This window comes from Rhinopithecus bieti, unplaced genomic scaffold (assembly GCF_001698545.2).
Source record: "Rhinopithecus bieti isolate Rb0 unplaced genomic scaffold, ASM169854v2 scaffold_10712, whole genome shotgun sequence".
In the NCBI taxonomy this organism is placed as follows: domain Eukaryota; kingdom Metazoa; phylum Chordata; class Mammalia; order Primates; family Cercopithecidae; genus Rhinopithecus; species Rhinopithecus bieti.
In genome coordinates, this window is record NW_016806920.1 from 568,734 (window position 1) to 592,396 (window position 23,663).

General features: G+C 41.1%; 2 protein-coding genes across 2 annotated transcripts in view; one reads left to right on the top strand and one right to left on the bottom strand.

Moving 5' to 3' along the window:
• Positions 1 to 1,795, bottom strand: part of ZNF277 (zinc finger protein 277) — a 136,127-nt gene extending 134,332 nt beyond the window's left edge. Inside the window, exon 1 of the mRNA XM_017878665.1 lies at positions 1,542 to 1,795. Within this exon, the coding sequence (XP_017734154.1) occupies positions 1,542 to 1,631 (90 nt within the window). The 5' untranslated portion in view covers positions 1,632 to 1,795. The remainder of the gene's footprint in view (positions 1 to 1,541) is intronic.
• A 104-nt stretch (positions 1,796 to 1,899) lies between these two features.
• Positions 1,900 to 23,663, top strand: part of DOCK4 (dedicator of cytokinesis 4) — a 494,753-nt gene continuing 472,989 nt past the window's right edge. Inside the window, 1 exon segment of the mRNA XM_017878678.1 lies at positions 1,900 to 2,246. Coding sequence (XP_017734167.1) covers positions 2,210 to 2,246 — 37 coding nt within the window. The 5' untranslated portion in view covers positions 1,900 to 2,209.

Here is a 23,663-nt window from a genome sequence, read left to right on the forward strand (position 1 = left end):
TTTTTTTTGAGACAGAGTCTTGCGCTGGAGCGCAGTGGCGCAATTGCGGCTGACTGTAACCTCTGCCTCCCGGGTTCCAGCGATTCTCCTGCCTCAGCCTCCCGAGTAGCTGGGACTACAGGCGTCCGCCACCACGCCCGGCTAATTTTTGTATTTTTATTAGAGACGGGGTTTCACCATATTGGTCAGGCTGGTCTCGAATTCCTGACCTTGTGATCCGCCCGCCTCAGTCTCCCAAAGTGCTGGGATTACAGGCATGAGCCACCGCGCCCAGCCAGTTTTTAAAATAAGTTAGACTGTGAGATAAATTCACCAAAGAGTGTATCTTTTGATCTCAAACTGGTAGCCCTCTGGAACTTTGAGAATCTAGGAAACCTTAATAATTTGTTACCATCCAATAGCCCAATATATAACCAACTCAATAATAAACCATTAGGGTGTTAAACTCAATATTTAACTCAGGAGACTACCAAAGATTTGTTTGGTAGAGGTACTAAAATAATTTCAGAGTAGGGAGTTCCACAGTTGGGAAGTGGGAAAAAACTGCACTTCATCTCTGTGCCGCTGAGGTAAATATTTAAGATGATATCAATTTAACTGTGAAAACAAAACAAATAAACCGAAAACAAAGTCTCAACAATCTGAGAACCATATTTAAGCCCCAAACCATGTTCATCAGAAAAGACAACTTGTGCTAAATTACACACCAAGGCAAAATGGGGTGGGGGGAATGGGGAGGGATAGACTAAAGGTAAAAGAGTCCTAAACACAATCCCCCTGCAGCTTTCAAAATTTGGTTTTTTATTCCTACAGTGGATCAGAGGACAACTTGAAAGTCAGGTACAGCCAAAGTTGTGATGATTTTCATAACCCTTTTCAAATGTTCTTTGAAGCCACGAGTGCGAATTATCTTATCACTTTCCTTTTCTTTCTCTAAGGACCCAGAGACTGGGAAGATCTCTCAGGCTCCACATCCAAATCTGGAGAACACCCAGAGCAGTTAACTATCGACAGGGAGGTTGTGAGATACTTTCCCTTCAGAGGACACTTCAGTCACAAACTGGGCAAATGTGTAGAGTGGAGAGCACTGACCACCAGTCTGCGACTGGAGAGTCTACGGAAGTCTAAATAAAACACATCTGCAAGGTCAAACCAAGCAAACCGAGGCAGTGTACTGGTGAGGAAAAAGAGCTGCTAATCCCAAAGTTATAAACACACGCGCGCAAATCAGACCTGAACCAAACCCACTCAGCAGGTAGCGCAAAGCTGGGAGCTCCAAACCAGAAGACAAACGGTCAGGGAGCTTCCCCGGCGGAGGGGAAGGCCATTCCAAGGCATTTTCTCCGCCCTCCCCGGGCAGCCCCAACAAAGTAGCCGCTCCCGGCTCCACCCCATCCCGCTGGACCACCACCCGTGGGGCCCTGTTGAACCCAGGCGGCCCAGAGCTAAAGGGCTCCTAGGGTCAGACCAGAGGTCCGTTGCACTCCCGGTCATACAGAAAGGAAGACATATCAGCCGCACCTCCGGAGCACCGTACTCACCCCATAACCTACACCCCCGACTGTGCTGCAGCTCCCATCACGGTCTTCCTCCATTCGGACGACAGCCCCCTGGGTCTTGGAAGCAGCCATTACCCGGCAGAGAAAAAAAGGGAGGGCCGCAGGGCGGGGCAGAGGCGGGGTGGCACCAATAGAAACGCGACTGGAGGTGAACTCCCCGTCGGCGCGGTGTTTTCTCCACACCTACGCCGCCCTCTGGGCCAATAGGACGTAACGAGTAAAACTGAATCCCCGCCTCGAACCGCAATTGCCGCTCCCACTTCCGGGATGGGGAGGCCCAGAACTACAATTCCCAGCGTGCCGCGGGGCCCCGGGACGGGAGGGCTGGACTAGGCGCTGACGGGCGGGGGTGCGCCCGAGAGTGCCCCGGCGTGTTCGCTTAGTTCAGTGAATCAGAACAATGACTGCGCCGCCGGGTCCCCAGGAGCGCATCGGAGGACTGTGAGCAGCCGCCGCCGGGAGAGCTGCGGGCGGCGCAGTGTCAACGCTGGGCTCAGGAGCCTTCAGCGCAGATCCTGCCCAGCGCCCGTAGCCCGCGCGAAGCCCCCGGGCTCCGGCGCTGCAGCGCTGCTCGGGGACTGTGCATTGTTGTGAACCGGAGAAGGGGCGCGGGGATTACAAAGCCTGAAGACCCCGGAGCCCCTTCAGCCATGTGGATACCTACGGAGCACGAGAAATACGGCGTGGGTGAGTCTCCGCGGGGCGAACTTTTATTCTGCTCTGGCCCGAGCGAGTGCGCATTTCTCGTCCTTGCCCCCGCGCCCCTCTCGCTCCGCCCGGCTGAAAATGCCTAATCCTGGCATCGCGCAGCGGGTACGGGGCTTTGCCGAGCCAGCTCCAGGCAGAGGGCTGCGCACCAGGCTCTCGCCCCGCACCGCCTGCTCGGCGCGCCCCGCACAGATTCCCAGAGCGCCGGGACAGCTTAGGGGAGTGCGCGGCCGGCCCGCTCGCTTCGGGCTCTGCCTGCGGAGTTTGGAGTGGCGACTCGGCGTGTGTGTGTGTGTGTGTGTGTGTGTGTGTGTGTGTGTGTGTGTGTGTGTGTCAAGTTGGAAGAGGAGGCGAACAGGGTTTCTCTCCTTCCTAACCCTTCTTCCCCAAAGCGACAGGGAGCTGCAACGGTTCCCCAGGGTGGAGAGGGAGACAACAACACTTGGACAGAGAGAACACCCCCAAAACAGTAGGGAGGCGCAAACCCTTCCCTCTGGCTCGGATCGACATTCCCGGAGTGTGGAATGTGGCAGGGTCCTGGAGAGAGCCGCTCTGACAGGCTGAGCCCTCTCTGACCCTCCTCCCTCCCTGCGATCCCGGGTTTATGGGGTGTGTATGTTGCGGGGCGGGGGCATTGGTAAATTTCAACATCTGCGCCGCTCGGTTCTTTGGTCTTTGGAGGAGAACGGGTATTTCAGCAGTGTTTTTACTTCTGGCCACCCTCTCGACCCTGGGTGAGCGCAGTGGGGGCGGTGTGGCGATACCGGGCTGCTGAGTGATAATGGGGAGGGGATAGGAAAGCCTGGTTCTTGGGGCAGGGAGATAGCTTTTAGGAAAGCGTACCCTGACACTGGCGTTCGGAGAAAAAGGAACAGGATAGCGCTCGCTGTTCTGTGTAAAGGTGAACAACAAAGGACATTAATGTTGACTGATGAATACAGGAGTCTCCCTTCCTTTTCCTCCTCCCATTTCAGGCGGGTTACAGTTCCCGTTTTTGTTGTTTGATTTCAGCTGGGTCGCCCCTTGACAGTTACCCCTTTTAGGGTTGAGACTATTAAGAAACCAGGCTCTCCGACAAGCCTGCAGCCGGCCAAATGCAATTATAACCTCCCAGAAGGTCTAACAGAGAGAAAGCATTATGGATTTTACTAACACTCTTTATTTCCTATAATGCCCTGTTCTGCCGACTGGTGTACTTTGTGTGTGTGTGTGTGTGTGTGTGTGTGTGTGTGTTAAAATTGAGGACAGATCTAGTGATTTAGATGATGTGTAGGTATCTGTTTATGTTCTAAATTCGTTTTCCTGCAATTTAAAGAATCTGGAAAGCCTTCCCAGGGAGTCGTAGTCCGAGGGGATTTTTGTTTTTTTCCCAACTTTGCCTGGGGATAGGACTTTGGGGTCCATTGAAAGGACTGTAGGATTCACCAAAGTCATTCCCACATTTCACATTAGCTTCCATTCTGTATTGTGACTGATTAGCAAGACAATAGTTTGACCTGAACCCACCTTTGGGAAAGGTTTCCAGCTTTCCCTCCTTCAAAGTGTCAGGGGAGTCTTTGCCAGCCTCTTTACTGGCAAGGAGTAGATGTTAGTGGTTATTATTTTCCTTTTCCTCACTCTCCTTTTTTTTGGGGAGGTAGATTAACCCTTGCTAGGAAAATGATATTCCCTTTGCTGGACTGGTGAGGGACCAGAGGGCATCGCCTCCTAAGCGGCTTTAACACTCAGTGCAGGAAGCTCAGATCCATCCAGGCAAAACTGTCCTGCTTGGAGTCGATCCCAGATGTTGCTCTCTTCCAAGTGTTAAATTATACAGATTATGGATGGGATTTATTTTCTTGATTTCTTCATGTGCCAGGTCACAGCTGGGGTGCTGGTATCGATTAGTTCCTCTCTTGCCTTTCTTTATAAGCTGTGGGCAGAGGCTTAAAAACCGCTGTGGGATTTCCTGGAATGGCAAACCGGATATTATCAGTCAAATGTTTTGGGCTGCAGCAGACACCTCGGTTTTGGGTGGTTGTGATTTGATTGCAGAGTAGGGGAGGCAGAAGGGTGTGCTCACAATTGAGAAAAAGAGGTTGAATGAGATGAAGGGCGAGAGCAGAGAGAGGGTCTTCTGCCCCAAATTACTGCTGTTGTTCTCAATATCACATGTGCCAGAATGTTAATTAACCTTTATTACTAATTTTTGAGCATTTGGATTGTGGAATCCTTAGCTGTTTTTTTAGAATCCATCTGTTAGGCGTGTGTGTGTAGTGAAATTTTTGCTAGGATACTTATGTGTGGACTTTATTTTTCAACATGGAGAGCACTGTTTGTAGCTGCTTATGTTGCAAGTTGTTTGTTTTTTTTCTTTTAACCTTAGTTAATGTTTGTATTTTTCTCAGTAGTACTTACAGATGTTAAAGAAAAGATCTTATGGGCACAGATCTTTTGTTACCAGGTGTAGTAGTAATTCAGTTTCTTCATTCTTTGAAATAAATCAGTCTTTGTAACAGAATATGTGAAGTTTTAGTATAAATTATATATTTCTGCAAAGGTACTTTTCATATACTCTCATGTATGAGATAATTATGTTTTTATATACTTATGATTAAATTTCAAGCAGCATACTGTAAACATGGGTAAAATTGCTTAAATTGTATGCCTGTAATAAAATGTATCAGAGATGGAAATTCTTTTTCATATCTGATGTATGGGCCTGCCCCATTTAATGAATGATTAAATTCATTAAAACAATGAATACTCAGTCGTGTTTTGATTTTATGAAAAGGTATAGTGATGAAGTTATAGTTCTGAGGAACGAGGAACCTTGTCTTTTAGAAAACATATTAAGACGCACAGTGATAGGCAATTTCACCTTAGGAGATTCTAGTTAGCTCTTGATTCTGGGCTAGACACTGCTGCCAGCTGTGTAACCTTAGGTAAAATCTCTTAGCCTCTCTGGGTCCCAGCGTCTGGGGCACGTATTAACTAAAGCCTTTCCTGGTACTAATTTTGTAGAGCTCTTCCAACTAACTGTGTCTTTTGGTTAGAAAAACATCTTCATTGTATTGAGACTGCTATGACAGAGACACTTTTGTTGTAACATATCTCACATGGTTTTTAAGTAAGATCAGAGGTAAGCAAACGCTACCTGGCAAGCTGCCAGAACTGAGGTGCTGGTTACTCTCTTTCTCAATTTGATTCTCTCTCTAGCAGGAGCTCCATGGGCAGTGACTGAAGCATTCTGCTTTTTGTTGTTGTTGTTGTTGTTTGTTTGTTTGTTTTTTAAATATATTGTCCTTGACAAATAATAATTATATATTTTTTAAGTTTCCTTTTTTTTTTCTAGTTTAGAGACACGGTCCTGCTCTGTTGCCCAGGCTGGAGTGCAGTGGCTATTCCTAGGCGCCATCATAGTGCACTGTAACCTATAGCCTCAAGCTCCTGGTTGATAGCCTCAAGCTCCTGGTTGATCACCTCAAACAATATTCCCACCTCAGCCTCCTGAGTGACTGGGATTACTGACATGCACCTTCTTACCCAGCTGTATATATTTATGGCGTATGGTGTGATATTTTCATATATGTTTACAGTTGGAATGATTAAATCAGGCTAATTAACAAATTACACCTCATATAATTACCATTTTTTGTGGTGTAAAAACCATTTAAAATCCATGCTAGCACTTTTGAAGTATACAATGCATTGTTATTTATTATATCTCCATTCTGTGGATATCACCTCACATCTGTTAGAATGACTGTATAAAAACAATGAAAGGTAACAAGTATTGGTGAGAGTGCGGAGAAAAGGGAACCCTTGTGCACTTGTTAGTGGGCATGTAAATTAATACAGCTGTTATGTAAAACAGCATGGAGGACCTTCAACAAACTAAAAATAGAATTACCATATGATCCAGCAATTCCCTACTTGGTATATATCCACAGGAATTGAAATCAGTATGCTGAAGAAATATCTGCTATCCCATGTTCACTGAAGCAGTTCTCAAAATGTCTGAGATACGAAAGCAACCTAAGTGTGCGTCATCAGATGAATGGGTAAAGAGAATGTCATATCTATACACAATGGAATATTATATAGTCTTGAAAAGGGGGGAAATCCTGTCATTTTCAGTAATGTGGAGGATATTAAGTGAAGTAAGTGTAAGCTGGCACAGAAAGATAAACACTGCATGATCTTGCTTACATACGGAATCTAAAGAAGTTTACTTCATAAATATAGAGATTAAAGTGATGGTTGCCAGAATCTGGGGGTAGAGGGTGGTTGGGAAAAGTGGAGATGATGATCAAAGTGTACAAAGTTTCAGTGAGACTGGAGGAACATGCTTTAGTGATCTGTTGCACAAAATGCTGACTAAAGCATTCTTGATTGCATACTCACTAATTTCCTCAGATTACCTCTACCTTCTGCATGCCCTCATCTGTTAGCACACCCCGTATTCCTCCCCCCGCCCTACCCCACCTTAAAGTGGTGGGAATTATTCATGGAGGAAGCTAAGACCTTTGCAGATACGTTTTTGCGTTCATTTGTCCAATAGGCTTTTATGCATAGATTCACAGGTGAGTCATGGCATCTTCCTGAGCTGAAGGCTGCACCCCTCAAACCTAGCCAGATGTTTTACATGTGTGAGCTTAGTTAAGCTTGACAGGAGAACATGGGCTGGATTGATCGGTGCAGAAAATCCATGAACCTTTATAAGAAGCAAAACTCAGAACAAGCTGATCTGAAGTCACAAGTGTCATTTAAAAAATAAATTGTATGGTGTGAGTATCACTCAGTTATCAGATAAATTCCTGTCTTCTATTTCTCTTGAAGGGGTTTTCGAACTCATCTGGGTGGGAATCATGTTCCTTTTTAAAGCCCCTTCTATGTTGGTGGAAGATGCACCTTCTCTTATTCATACAGGATTGTTAAGTGTCATTCACCTCAGAAGGGTGTATTAATGGTAGCATATATGTGAGAGAGAGCGTAATGAGGATGTATTTCCATTACTCTTAGTTTTTTGCAGTTTCTTAGCTAACAGTTTCTTAAAATGTTTTCTATTAGTGATCCCATGATGTATCTACATAGCACGTAGAGCTAAATAATGATCTGCTGCTTGGGATTGTTTGTGACATTTAGAGCGTGACACAGGATTCTAAACTTTAAGTGGGACTAGAAGAGGAATGATATATACTTCCCAGTAAAATACCACTGAAGGGCCATGCAGACAGTGGGATGGCAGCTCATGTTCTTGATCTGGCCTCCTATGGGAATGGCCTATAAAAATGTTCCCCTCTTTTGCTTATTCTCCTAAGTAACAGTTCTTCACAAGGCCCCTGAAGCCACATAGAGATGCTGCCCTTCTTCTATGGTCTTGTTGTTTTGTGTGTGTGTGTGTGTGTGTTTAGAGGCTGTTATGGTAGATACCACAAGGGAGATTATAAAAATTTCAAGAAATTTAGGTTTTCCTATCTCTAGCTCTATTCCTTTCCAAAAGGAGATAACATTTTCTGAGTTATGTTTGATCCAATATGTCTAAGTTTCTATCATAGTGACTTCATGCTCTGAGTATATATGTCAGAGGAACATTAAACGCTAATGAAACCCTACTAAAATGCTGTAACTGTAACATAGTAATACAATGTTTTACTTAAAAAGGGAAATTGTTTTATCTGAGTCTACCCTTTGAAGTTGAATAGTAATTTCTATTTAAGAGATGAGAAAACAGTTTCATAAAGGTTAAGTGACTTACTCTAAATTAGTAGCTTTTAATCTTGTTTAACTCTTATCCATAAGAAATATAGTTAATTTCCTGACCTAGTATATATACAACTATCCCCCAGTACCACCCCACACACATATAATTGAAACAGCACTTGCTCATACTCTGTAATGTTCTATTCTTTTTCATGAAAAAAAAATGCTGGTCACTAAATTGTCTTATTAATGGGTCCTGACCCACAGTTTGAAAAACACTGCTTTAAATGCTAATTTGTGATACCAGAAGGACTGCAACTCAAATCTTACTGGGTTTCTGTGGAGTTTGTTTCATGACTTTGGCAAGGAGTCGAAAATGGTGGTTGTTGTTGTCTCTGATAGTCAGATATGTGTGTTTATTTTAACAAAGAATTTAATTATACTTTTTTCCTTCAATGTAAGTCAAAGTCTGTAGTATTTCTTACTAAAGATGGAACAAATATTTAAAGCCATCACATACATTGCATACGTTTTCTCTTTTAGTACTTGTATGTCTTCCTACTAGGACCTTTCTGACAAGGATTGTATAATGACCAATATTGGGCTTTTCTATATCATGTCCTTTGACAACACTCTCTGGTCACTATAACAGAAGAATAAAGATAATGGATTTACTGAGGTACTTTGCCAGTTGTAGGATTACCACTCACTATTCTTTTGTACCATTTTTTATGTTGCTGATCATTATTAGAAAGACAAGGCAACTTGTATAACTTATTTTACTAAAAAACTGAACTGTATGCTTATTTGGCTACAGGATATAAGACAAAAAATAAGGAATTAAAGTTCCCCAAGTCTAGCTTCATTTAAGCAACTTAAACTTACTTAAGGAACAACTCTTGGACTCTGGCATTTAAAAAAATTGTGCCAAGATGACATTGGGTAACTACTAAGTAAATAAAAATCACCAAAAAAGTGGAATGCCTTTGGTAACGTAATTGCAGTAAAACGGATATGCAGTTCCCTGAGAAATGTATGGTAATCATGATCCTTTTGGAAACTTTTGTATAACTTTTATTGGAAACTGCAATATAAAATAGCATTTACGGAGCACTTGCTACATGTAAAGCACAGTTCTAAGAGTTTGTCTTATATTGTCATTTAATTCTCATGATACCTCATGAGGGAGGATTCAGTTATCACTCATATTTCACAGGAAATTGAGTCATAGAGGGATTAAATAACTGGTTTAAGGTCACACTGTAAATGGTGGAGCTAGGATTGGAACCTAAGTTGTCTTGCCTAGAAACTGTTCTCTTAGCCATTATGCCACATTACCTAGTATAACAGTGGTTAGCAGAAGTTTGAATCAGTAATCCCATCCCTTAAAGTTTACATGACAAAAAAAATCAATAGCAACAAAAAGCTTTATGCACAGAGTTGTCCCTTGCCATGTTGTCTGTGAAACAACTTACATGACCATGTAGTCTTTAAATCAGTTTTGGTTGTGAGCACATTGGAGCATCAGACAATCATGAAATGAAATATTTTCATAAATAACACTATTTCAAAAATATATTCCAGGTATCTAGTGTTAAATGACAAAAGAAAAGTATAGACTATGATTAGAGCTACATAAAATGTGTAGCATATAGAGAAGAGGCAGTCAATGCACAGATGAGAGCAATGTTTTTGTTAGAATATAGAGATTATCAGTAAATTCTTTTTTAAAAAAACTTTGTTTGGAAATAGCAGTATTGAATTTTAAATTACACATTGTTATTTATGAAGGAAGAGGTGGCATAAAAATGAGTAAAGAGAGGCATTGCAGTAACTGAGGTGAGAGATAAGTCCCTGAATCAGGTTAGCAGTCATTGTCATGGTGAAGTGTGGATAGATCTGAGAGATATTTAGGAAATGAAAGCAACATGGTTGGTCATCACATATAATGAATTAAAGAAAGGAAGAAGTTTAGGATGTTGTCTTAGCTCAGGATACTATAACAAGTATATCATGGACTGGATAGTTTAAACAAAAGAAATTTATTTTTCACAGTTCTGCAGGCTGGGAAGTCCAAGATCAAGGTGTTGGCTGAGTCACTTCCTGGTGAGGGCCTTCTTCCTGGTTTTCAGGTGGACATCTTCTTGCTGTATCTTCACATGGGTAGGGGGAAGGGGGTCATGGGGAGGAAAGGAAGCAAGCTTTCTGTCATCTCTTCATATTAAGGGCACTAATCCCATCATGAAGTCTCCTCCTCATGGCCTAATTACCTCCCAAAGGCCCCCATCTCCAAATACCATCACATTGAGGATTACAGTTTCAATATGTGAATTTCGGGGGGATATAAATGTGATTTATAGCAGATGTCTTCCTGTTTCTGGCTTGGGCACCTAGATGAATACAGGTGCCATTCAACAAAAGAGCCAATTTTTTTTTTTTCTGGGCAGGTCAGGCTTATGTAAGATGAAGACTTTTGTTTGGCCACCTTGAGTTTGAGATACCTGCAATTTTTGAGATATCTGCAAAACATTCAGGTGATGAGATCTAGTAGAAATTGAGTCTGCAGCAAAAAAGAGAAGTTCTGTGCTGAAGAGTGATTAGAGATTATTTGGCTTATGAGTGAAGGCCGAAGTAATGGGTCTAAATGAGACTTTGCTAATTGCTTTGACTTTGATTCTGTATAGTCTGCCTGTTCATTCTAAGTTTTAATGTTACAGACCCCAAATTTCAAAGAGCAGTCATCTCGAGGCATTTTATTAATATGGGTACAAAGGATTCTAAAGTAAGAAATATTAGCTGTCCATTTAGAGTTGGTAGTAAACTATGTTTTATGGTCTTTTCTTGCTTCCCTCTAGGGCATTGCCTGGCTAAGGCGTTAGTTATTTCTATGTCTGTGACAGTTTTCTCCCAAATAAATATTTCATGCCAGATTGTGCACGTTTGTGAGATTTCTCAGTAAGGATGTTGAAAAACAGTGCACGAATAATATTTCAATGAACAAGATTTATACATCCCTGAAACAGCATTTAAGAACACCGACACATCTAAAAATGGAAAAGATTCTTCAATATATAAAGCAATAGATTTGTACATGCAGTTTTTTTTTTTGTTGTTGTTAGATATATAATACCTCTTAGGAACTGCAAGAATTCTTAAAGTTATACTATGGTACTCCTGAAAAATCAGTGATTTAAAGGAAGGAATTCTAGCTTATGATGGCACTAGGTTCCCTTCCCCTCCTGTAGACTTTCCTAACTAATCAGTGAAATAACAATAAACTCACAGAAAGAGGCAAACATTAATGATATTAAAAACTAAATCTCACAGAAAGTCTGTTGGCAAAATTCACGTGAAATTTCCCTAAGGCAGGTGGAACTGGATGAAGAAAACCAATGTTTTCTTGGTTTTCAGTGATACAGCGTGGTGATTGTAGTTAATAATAATATATATTTGAAATTTGCTAAGAGAATAGATTTAAGTATTCTCACCACAGGAAAAAAAGAAAGGGAACTGTGTGAGGTGCTAGATATGTTAATCTGATTGTAGTTATCATTTCACAATGTATGTATGTATATTTAAGGTGATGTAAATATCAGTTTGTACAACTTAAATATATACAATTTGTATTAGTTAACAATACCTCGATAAAGCTAGATTAAAAAAGAGAAAAAAAACCTGTTTTTTTTTGGCTTTCCCTTGTTAAGCAGAGAGGCCTCAATGACTGAAAAGATGACAGGAAGACCCATTGCCCCTTCCCCACTCTCTGTCACCAGCTTAGAGACCAGGTCAATACATCCAACTTGGAACACCCCATTTACTGCCAGAAGCATCTGTAATCTTGTCTTTTCACCCCATCTTTTTACTTCCATTGAGAGATGACCACTCTCAGAAATGAGCGGGACAGGAAGATGGGTAGGTGGGTGGAAAAGGATCTATAGAAGATGCCACTTCACCATTGAGAAGTGTACTGTGGTCTTCATAAGGACAGTGATTTCCTGGGTGCCTTCAAAGTATTGCAATAACAAAGCTTACTGGATAGTGTAGTTTTTCTGGCAGAGTATTGGGGACAGAGAAAGAGGTGGGGGATAAGAGATGATTTCATCTGAATTGCCCTAAAACCATGGTACATGGCATATAATAACTTACAACTGGGAACCTGGCTTGGAGCTGTACACATCAACTAGCCTTGAATGCAGATCTGAAAGTGGAATTGAACCCATACCTTTATTTTTAGCTCAGCCTTAGCACTGTAGAGAGGTTCGAGATCCAGGTTGCCTTAATCAGTGATCACATTTGCATCTCTGTGGAAGAGGGAAAGCCACTAAATCTGGACAGGCATCTGTCACTTAGCAATGGACAAAAACATGGCTGTTTCTCAAGAAAACAGGAGAGTGAGGAAGAGGGGAGAGCATGACATTTACATGGGAGGCTTTTGGAAACCACTAACACATGTGTATTTGTTCTCCTCCCCCATTCGTGTCCCCTCTGAGTGTGCCAGAGAGAGAAGGTTGGTGGGAGGGTGGTTGGTGGGAACCCTTCTGGATATGAAATTTGAAAGTTTTTCTGTTTGAATTTGCTAACAACTTACCTCCCAAGTTGTGAAACATTTTCCTAAACCAAGAAATTTGCTGTTTATTAGACTATCAATTGGACATTAACCAAAAATTTCTCCCTGAAGGCTTTAAGCAGAAATGTGGAGATTTGGTTCTATGTCTTATTTTTTTTTCTCTCCAAAATGGAATAATCTCATCTGTTGTTGGCAACCAGAAGTAGGCAGGTTTTGGGAACATGGGGATGCATGTACATAAGGCAACTGAAAATAGCCCCAACTGAGATCCTGCATGAAACATTATTCACTATCCTGGGGAGAGGAGAGAACCTGTTCTCCATTCTCCTCTGGTAGCCAAAGTAGGTTGAGGAGCTTGTGAAGCTGCCTTGATAACAGGCTCAGGGGTTAGCCAGGGTCTCAAAGAAATAGGAAAACCCAAAATTTCAACAGGCAGTCCTATAAAGTATGAAGAGTAAAGAAACCTCTCAGGTTTTCTCCAGTAGTCTGGATGAGACATTAAGCATAAGATTTGAGGATTCCTAAAAAATCACACACATAGTAAAGGTTTGCTCCAGTTTGTTTGCTAGTTTATTTTTTGAGATGGAGTCTTACTCTGTCGCCCAGGCTGGAGTGCAGTGGTACAATTTTGGCTCACTGCAACCTCTGCCTCCCAGGTTCAAGCGATTCTCCTTTCTCAGCCTCCTGAGTAGCTGGGATTATAGGTGCCCACCACTGTGCCCAGCAAAATTTTGTATTTTTAGTAGAGATGGGGTTTCACCATGTTGACCAGGCTGGTCTCGAACTCCTGACCTCAGGTGATCTGCCTACCTCGGCCTCCCAAAGCACTGGAATTACAAGCGTGAGCCACTGCGCCCGGCCTCCAGTTTGTTTTTTTAGGAGAACTGTATTTGCATTAATTGTATGTAAAATCTCCTTTAATACTGTCATCCATAGTTATGGAAATTGATTCTGAGGACTAACTATTTATGTTCTTTGCCCCAGGTTAGGAGATATCATATGTATACCATGTAGAAATTATTGTAATGAATTTTAAAATGGGAAAATACTTATGACAGGTGAAGAATTGCCATACACATTACCTGTAATGTTCTTACAACCAATTGTTATAATTGAGGAGATGGCTTATTTTTAATTTCATACTTTCTAGTGATTTCTTAAATTAGCATGCATTTCTTTTATAATCAGAAAAGAATTATGTAAGTTCTTCTGTAAGCCGAACGTTATTTCCTTTGTGGGGTTTCTTTTCAGGATTAGAGGTTGGACTGGTAGAAGTTGCATCGGGACAGCCTGAATTTAGTTTGTCATTTATGTACAGAAAGTACTCTTTCAAAATTTTAAAGTAGCTTTCCTTGTTATACTAGTTTGACTGCCTGTGATGTCACTGCTGTGTTCCTTTTCCAGTAACCACAGTGAAGATGTGCTTTCATATAGCTGTGGGGCACAAGTCTTTGAAAGAGAACTCTAATCGCTCTTTTAATTTGTTGAAACAGCTTCAAATGAGTTCACCTAAGGTAAAAATTCTGTTCTCTCCATGAAATGTTTGCTTAGAAGACTGATGTTGGTGTCACTGCTCACTTTTCCTTTGTTCTATAAACTCTGCCCTGTTGGACTGTGGGCCCAGGGATAATTTATGCAGGACAGACCTTTGAACATATAAAGTCAACAATTTGAAGAAGTTTTATTCAACAATTACAGAATAATAAAAATAATTGCTTATTTATGGGTGCTATAAACTGAATGTTTATATTCCTCCAAAATTCTTAAGTTGAAGCCCTAAATCCCAATATGGGTATATATGGAGTAAGGAGGTATATATGGATTAAATGAGGTTGTAAGGGTGGGTCCCTGATCTGATAGGATTTGTGTCTTTATAAGAAGAGATCCTAGAGAGCTCACGTGCTCTCTTCATAGGTAGCATGAGAAAGGGCCACGTGAGGGTGCAGCAAGAAGGTGGCAATCTGCAAGCCAGGAAGAGAGTCCTCACCAGGAGCTAGTCCTGCCAGACCTTGATTTGGGACTTCATCCTTCAGAACACCGAGCCTGTGGTACTTTGTATGCCAGCCCAAGCAGAAGGGTTAAAGATATTTTAGGCATTGTAGGAAGAGGGATATAAAAAAATAGAAGCAGAATTCTCAACCTCAGTGTAATTAATGTGGTTAGTGTTGGCCCTCTCTGTGGTTTGAGATCTGACTCCCCAGGCCCACCTCTGGAGGCACAGACTTAATTGAGCTAGACTTTTTTTTTTTTTAAAGACATGGTCTGTCTCTGTCGCTCAGGCCGGAATGCAGTGGTGTGATCATGGCTCACTGCAGCCTTGATCTCTCAGGCTGAAGTGATCCTCCTGCCTTAGCCTTCTGAGTAGTTGGGGACTATAGGCATGCACTACCACACCTGGCTATTATTATTTTCACTTTTTGTAGAGACAGGGTCTCACTATTTTGCTCAGGCTGGTCTTGAACTCCTGGGCTCAAGTGATCCTCCTGCCTTGGCCTCTTAAAGTGCTAGGATTACAAGTGTAGATGACTGCTCCCATTTGAGTTAGATTTTTTGATGGTAGATATTGACTAATAACTCTAGGTATATGTTTATTTGAATAATGGCATTTTTGCAAAGTTGCTCACATTGTCTTGGGTTGTCACATCACTTTGGGTACCTTCAAAGCAACCAAAAGAGGTAGAGTCTTCAGATGCTTCATTTCTTTTTGCTACAGTTATTTATAAAAACCTAGGGTGACAGGTTTAATCATGTAGGTTAGCATTTTTAAAAAGTAGATGGAAGTTTTATTATATGAAACTTTGGTTTGGGGCATTGGGTTAGGGGTACTTTGTTTTTGCAAGTCCTGGCTGTTGAATGTCAGGTCCCTGAAGAGAATGAAGCAATATTTGGTTCATTTTTTTTTCTCTTTCTACTACCCTTAAATATGTGTTTCCTGAGAGTAGCTAGTACATTCCTCTAAAGATTTACTTGTTGCATTTTTTTTTCTTAGTGACAAGCATAAGGGCATATTTTATGACATGTTGGTAGAAAAACTTCTGTTGGATGATTATTTATGGGATATGCCTATGATGTATAAGGCAATGTGGTAGCTTGATAAGCATCCAGAGAGATATAGAAGTGGATGACTGGACAAGGGAAGGAGCTAGATGGTTTTCTAGAAGGAGCTAGAAGGATAGTTTTATCTCATTTACTTTGAACAACCACTTCTTCAAGATAGACATTACCCTGATTTTTTTTTTTTTAATACACAGTAAGGGAGTGCATAAAGTATCACAGATAAATCAGTATGAAAGTTAAGACAGATATTTCCCCTTCAAGCTTTAAAATGAAGATAAGAACTTGGGATGGTGATGATATTATTCACTTGTGCACCTGAAGAAACAGCCCTGAGGATGAAAGGGTGTCTCATATCCTGGAAGACTCAGAACTTCTACAAAAGAATAGAAGTTGCATATTGAGATACTTCCCATAGGAGTGAGTCACCGGCTGCTAAGATTGCCCAAGATAAACAGCTGAGTGGAATCACATTTTAAATATCTGGAAAACCTTTTCCTCTTCCTTCTGGGTAATTTCCCCTCCTCTCCTTCCCCTCCCCCTTGTCCCCTCTTATTCCTGTCACCTGACTGATGTTAAGTATCTTGGAAAATGATTTATCTTTTTGTGTGTGTGATTCTTTCTAAGACTGGGCAGAGGAAGAAGGATGGATTTAGGATTGATTCTTCTGCTTCGAGAGATTTTGGGAAGGATAAATAGAAACTATAGTATATAATTATATATATATGCACACTATATATACACACACACAAACACTGTATATATACTATACTTACTTAAATTATACTATGTTTAAGTTATATACTATATACTATATAATATTAAAGTATACATATATAATTATATATATTATGTAAGTATATATAGTATGTAATATTATATAGTATATAAACATATTCATATTTAAATTACAGAAAAATAAGAGTGGACAGGCAGAGGAAAACCCGACTTTAAGATGAATGCTAACCAAGGGCTGAGCCTATGTGATTGGCCCCGTGCACACACTCCAGCCTTACAGCAAACATAGAGAGGGCCAGTAATTTGTTGCAGGGGACCCACCTGTGAAGGGCTGCGATTCAGGCACTCATCTGTCTCAGCCTGAAGCATGTGGTCCCTTCATGGTATCAAACATGTTTGTACATAAGACCTAGGGCCAGAATCTGGAGGCACAGCCCTAGGCTTTGGGGTTCTATGGACAGTGCTGAAGAAATTGCTCACTATACTTTACTTTTTAAATAAGATACTAGTGTTAATACCAGTATTGTGTGAAATAAGTCCCCATGTTGTCTTTTTACTCTAACATTAGTCTCTGGTAGTGATGGTCAGTCAGTGTGCTGACTGCTGGTGGGTGGGGGTGTGGGGCACAGTGGTGACAGAGGGGCCACTAGGTGCCTCAGGAGATAGGGATGGGTGCTAGAGGGGTGGGGAGAAATAGGGAAATAAGAGCCAAGGACCAAACAGTGCTGAGTTACGTGAAGGGAATAAATGTGTACGTCTTTGAGTGAGGATGGACCAGGAGCAGGGAGGAACCCTGAAGTGAAAATAAAATTCATGGCTGGTGTGATGGCTCACACTTGTCCCAGCTACTTGGGAGGCTGAGGCAGGAGGGTCACTTGAGCCCTGGAGTTTGAGGCTGCAGTGAGCTATGATTCCACCTGTGACTAGCTACTGCACTCTAGTCTGGGCAACATAGTGAGGCCCTGTCTCAAACAAATAAACAAAACAAGAAACCTGCAGTAACAGGGATACCTAGAAGGTACGGGGCTAGAAAAAAGGGAGGATTCCCATTCATTGGAGGAGCAAGAGAAACCCTGAGCTCTGAGGCTTGTGGTTCTGATATTGGAAGCCCTTGCTGTACTGGGACCTCGGGCTTCACATTCTGCTCCATCTGTGCTCAGAGAAGCCCTGTCCTGCCAGTCCAAGGAACTGGTATGCTCCTTGGTGTGCTGAATAGGTACGTCTTTGGTCTGAATTACTGCTGTAGTCTTCTGATCGTTCTCCTTTCTGCATTCTCCTTTCTCTAGTACATGCTTTGGACTTAAGCCACAAGTGACCTTTTTCATAAAGTAGATTTGTTGATGTAGTTCACTTGTAAAACTCAAAATCTTTAGTTTTTTTTTTTTTTTTTTTTCAGTCAGGGTAGAGTCCAAAGTCATTTTATGGTACACAAGTTCCCTCCTAAATCGGCCCGTCTGCAGTCTCATCCTGTGCTGGGCAGTTCTTTCTCTCATACTCTGTCCTCCATCCTACGGAACCACTGACTCCTCAGAGATGCCAGGCTACTTGAGGACTGTTGCCTCTGCACCTGCTGAAATGCTTCCTGGGCTGACCATCCACCTCCCGCTTCTTTACCTGAAAAACCTAACTGCAATGTGTCTTCTTTAAGAGTGTCTGTTTCTGACTCCTCCTGGTAGACGACTGCTCTACCTCTGTTCCTGTTCTGTGCCCTGCAGCTGCCTCTCTTAGGGCCTTTGCTACTGCTATTTTGAAACTGTCTGCCTTTGCTTACAGTCTAGGGAAGCCCTTGAGGCCAGAGATGCTGTATTGTTCAGCTTTGATTTCTCTAGAGAGTAACACAGAGCTAACCTGTAGTAAGTTCAGTAAGTGTTAAATCAATGAATGAATGGGTTCCTTGGATGAGGGAGAAAGCCCAAAGCTCAGTGTCTTGTAGTTATTTGTTACATTTATATATAATTTTTTATACATTATACATTTTTATACAGGATGTATAAACCAGGCTTTGTTGAGTAGATGAGGGTATCCTGACCGGGGCCTGGCAACCCCCTGACATCCCAAAGTATTGACACAGAGGAAAGCAAGTATTTGTGAGGAAAGTGATAGAATTTATCAGAAGTATATGAAATGAATTACATAAAATCTGAAACATACATTGTGGTTCTGTTTGTCCTGTGACCATGTAAAATTGCCGTTGAAAAAACACAGAAAGCTGTGCATGGTGACTCATGCCTGTAATCCCAGCACTTTGGGAGGCTGAGGCAGGTGGATTGCTCGAGCCCAGGAGCCCAGGAGTTTGAGACCAGTCTGGGCAACATAGAGATGCTATCTCTAAAAAAATAAATAAATAAATAAAAAAGAAAAAAGAGAGAAAGAAAGACAGAAAGAATGAAAGAAAGTAAAAAGAAGAAGGCTAGGCTGCTATGTCATGAAGAGACCTACCGCCAACCACTGAACTTCAGCCTAAATAGGACTGTATTGTTTTGATTGTATCCTCTGTTCTTGGTATAACATTTGCTACATAATAAATTGTAACATATAATAAAAATATGCATGTTATTTGAGTCAGTGTGTGCAAGTGTAAATTTTTAATAGGGTGTTTACACCTGAAGTCTCTACAAGAGCATATGACTGCCAGACTCCGTTTAAATGCCAGAAGATGCTCAGATACATCTGCCTGTCATATCTTCTGGCCACCATGTAAAGGTCAGTTGTAGAAAATCTTCTGTCCGATACTGGATCTTAGACATTTTTACTGTTTTCTGTAAGTTTTGGGTGTTTTCCAGCCTTTTAGTGATTGCAATTTGTAACAAAATTTCCTACCACTGTTTTTTTTTTTTTCCAGAATAAGAGTATCCTGAGATAGCAAGGCAAGCTGTTATCCAAAGACAGAAACAAAACTCCTACCAAATATGCAATTAGCCATTGCTGAGAAAGAGCATTTTCACTCCACAGCATAACCAACACAAAATACAGAAATATATGGCATGCTGAAGAAATAGACTACAGTTGTTATTTATAGCTTCCCATTTTAAATTTTTGTTTTCATTAGAATAGGCTTATTCACTAGAACATTGTGTTGGCAGTGATCTGTCACACACGTGTGTGGTATGCTCTGCGTATGGTGGCTGGTTTTGGGATGTCTCATCTGGGAAGCAAGATACCCTCTTTCTCATTTACAGTGGTGTGACATGGGCTACCAGGAACCCTCATCATTGTTCTTACTGACTTGATACTGAGCAAATATGAATTCAGAAAGATAAAATAAGTTTAGTAGGATAAAATGCTTCGTTTATATGATGAGGCTGTATGTAAGTGTTTATTTGAAGAACAACAACAACAAAACCCTTTACTGTGAAAACCAAGGTTTGAAAACCACTGACTTACAAGGCTGGAGTATTGCATGTAAATTCTGTTACAACAAGGTCTGAAGTTACTACCTAGATTTTCCTAATGAGCTGACATCTTTCTACTTTAAGTGGTGGTGGGGAAATCTTCTGGATTGGGGGTTATGAATTGTCAAGGAATTATTGTATGTTCCAGACACGTATGCCATGCAGCACAGTTTGCACCATTGATGTAATAAAGCTCTTCATATCTGAAAACCAGTTGATATCATCATTCTATAAAGTGCCTCGTTGAAAGGGTTAACTCCAGTTTATCTTATGAAAGAGGCCAGGATTCTAATTTTGGTTCTTTCACAACTGTATGAACTCAGGCAAAGCATTTATCTTCTTAGGGCCTCAGCTGTGAAAAGACAGTTGGATGAGGTGATTTCCAAGTTTCCTTGAAATTATAGAATTCATTGTAAGCTCGAGAGTCTCTTGGGCACTGTGACTAGATGTCAGTGGAACTGTCTGAAATATTCTCTGAAATGTTTTGGTTTGTGTTCAGGTAACTGAAGGTGAAATGTATGAGATGTTTACTGTTTGTGCTCGTCTCTTCTACCAGGCAGTTTTACTACATTTGCAACATTATGTGTTATCTTGAAGCTCTTGGGCAATTCCCTGTAGTATTTGGTTCTGTGAATTTTGGTAAGTAGTTGATAGCTATTGTATAAAACCACTCTGCTTCCCTAAGTCTTTCTGTCCTTAACAGAGAATTGCCAGAGCTATTAAGTTATTTAAATAAGTTAACTAAACCCTATATTTGATTTTTGAGTCACATGGTACCAATTCAAAGAAAACATTGGTTAAAGGGGTCCATTTGGAAATAACTTATTTTTTCTGAAAGACTTCTTTCCTTTTTTAGTTGTGAAAAAAAGGGATGAAAATACAATATTACACTTAGCTGTCAAATGGAAAGTGATCATTTTAGATCTCATTTTACATCCAAATTATAGCACTCACTGACCATACTGTGCAAAATTGGTCAGATTCCATTGACTGGTTGCGTTTACTCCCCTAATTGGAAAAAATGACAACTATTAATCATTGTGACACAAGGCAGAATATCATCATGGCGTGACATTCTTATTTTCCACCTGAGAGATGGTGGCTTCTGAGTGCAAAAGCAAACTCTTCTTTCCTACTTTCGCTTGCCACTTCTTTTTTGGTTTTGGTTATAGTTCTCTGGAGTAAATCAGACAAAGACTTGTAAAAAGTGGAGGATGCAGAGGCAGAGCAAGAAAGTGTTCCTTCATTTTTATTCCCCAGACACAGCTGTGAAAATGAAAATGGGACAGGGAGAGAAGAAAAATGTCATAAGAGAAGGAAATGTGGCTATTGCACAGACAAAGACATTTGAAATTATTTGCATGTAGACAATTGATGGAGATAATGTCTTCTTAGGCATAAGGACTTCAAAATGACTGAACTCTGAAGTTTTATTTTTTTTCCCTCCTAGATTAACTCAAAAGAGAAGTGTTTTCAGCAATTTGCCAGGATTTCCTATGATAATAATTTTCTAGTTATAGAAGTAATTATGGTTGTAACACATGAGTTATTTTGGTATCGAGCTTTGTAATTTCTTAGTTTTTTGGTATACTTAAGATTTATTTGGGCGATTGCATTTTTTAAGGAGAATTGAAAAGAAAAAGGTAACTGATAAATGCCAGTCTATCTCATGCTTGGCTTTTGAAAATATTTCTGGTTTTATTTTCTCTCTAGATATCAATACTAATGGCTTTTAAAAAGAGAGAGAGAAACAAAAGTGTTTAATTAGTGGTTTATTCTTCCTCCCTGGACCATCTATTTTTAGTAGCCATGGCATATTTGCTGGATGACTTTTGTTTGTCTAATAAATAAGCAACTTCTTTTATATGTCCCTGAAATTTTGTTACCCTCCAAATACAGTTCTTATAGTACTCTAAAGGAGAACTGACATGTTTTGTTTTAGTGCTTCCCAGTAGGAAAATTATGTGGCATATCTGGTGAACCTTAGGTCCAAATGCAGTGGTTTCTCTGTGGCTGTCTCAGTAAGGACAATGAGAAGATTCTTTAATTTCCATTTCTACCTCAGTACTAATGTTAATTTATTTCAAGTTGTTAATGCTACCATATTTTGTGATGATACAGACTACTATAAGCAGTACCTTGTTTTATAATAATAGTAAACCTTTATTGAACTCTTACTAGGTGTCAGGCCCTATGCCAAAGTCATACATGCATCATTCATTCCGTGCTCATGACAACTACATGATATGGGTACTATTCTTATTCACCTTCTTACTAGTGAGAAATTTAGGAACAGAAGTGTTCTAGAACCTGTGCAGGATCACAAGGAAGTTGAGTTGTGGAACTCTGATTTGCTTTCAGATTCTGAAGCCTGGTTTCTTAATCACTGTGTTATAGTGTCTTCCCAGTCATGTTTTCATTGCTCTTTGTTTTGTTTGGGGTGTTGGTAAAGCTCTTTGTTTTGTAAGGGGTGTCTGTTACCATAAAGCTAAGCAACTGACAAAATTCATAGAAAGTATTGAAGTACAGATTCCCTCTTCTGAGACCAAGTAACTCCACTGGGATGCAGGGGTGCAAGGTGGCTGTTGGTGCAGAGCCAGGGCTAAAGGTTGGGCAGCCTGTGATCTTGAAACCTCTGCTAGGTCTACTCCCAGTGGCGATCCCCCAAGGATGTCCCGGTGAAGTTGCCCCCTGGCCTAGCCCAGCATTGTTGCAGGACTCATCAGAAGGTAGCGTGAGCTGAGACTCAGCCAAGCATGGTGTGCTTCCAGAAGCCTGGGGCTTCAGCCGTCAGCCCTAAGTGTGCAGCTGTGATGGTCCTGCCACCAAAGTGACCCCTACCCTCAGCTGCAGCCAGTGATGGCAGGCACCTTCCCACCTGGCAGTAGTTCCCAGCTGATCTATAAAAGACTGGATTCCACTTAGGAAAGGCAGTTTAGGACTGTGCATTCATTGATGTGGGAAGGAGCAGATAGTGAGAATGGAACACGTTAAGTAGAGACCTTCCTATCCTTTAGAGATGGACCTGTGGCAGTACAAGGGAGAGCTAATTATAACACCATTGTGTCACTCAAATGTTGTGGTCAGACTGTTGAAGGTGTCTTTTATTTCAAGTGAACTTCTTTCTTTTTTCTTTTTTTTAAACTGAGGGTGACCCACGTTCTGACTTCCTTTTGAAGTCATCAGGCCTTATAAACAAAATCAGACTTGAATGCTTAAGTCATCCCTTTCCTGTTTGTAGACTACTACCCTATTCCACTTTTTCCTGTTTGGATGCTTTCTTACTTGTTCTGTTTGATCCTTTTAACTCTTATGAGGTAGACAGAGAGGGTTGTTCCTGTATTCATGATGAAACAGTTAAGACACAGCAAATTAAGTGACCAGTGCTGTTTGTTTAAAGAACTTAGTTTATTCTTCTGGGTACTTATTTTCCACATCTGCAGAACTGTGACCATCCTCCACATGATTTATAGTCCATACCGAGTAGTGGATCAAACGAACTCCTGCCAGGCAGTCACCAGCTTCTGATGAGAACAGCAGCACGCAGCCTGCACTTCAATGCTGCACTCCCAAGATCAGCTGTGGCCCCCACACTGCCATTGCTATGTGTACCGGCTGCTCTGTGGTTCAGTATTATTGGTTTCCTATAGATTCCTTATTTTTTAAATAGCCCATGTCAGTTTCTTTCTTTTAAGTCTGGGAAGGGTCCTAAGCTTTAGTTTCCTGTTCTGTAAACAGGGATGATACTACTTGCCTTGTTTATCTACCATGTGATTATTATGATCAAGTGAGATTATTTTTGTGAAGCCATATAAACTATAACGTGCTTTCCAAGCATAAGGAATGACTGTGGATGACCTTGAGTTTCAGATGGAGGTCAGGAGCAGTTAAAGTAATTGGTTGTGATACCATCCATAATCTCTTTTCTCAATACCCTCTGCTAGCTCTAGCGGGGGGGGG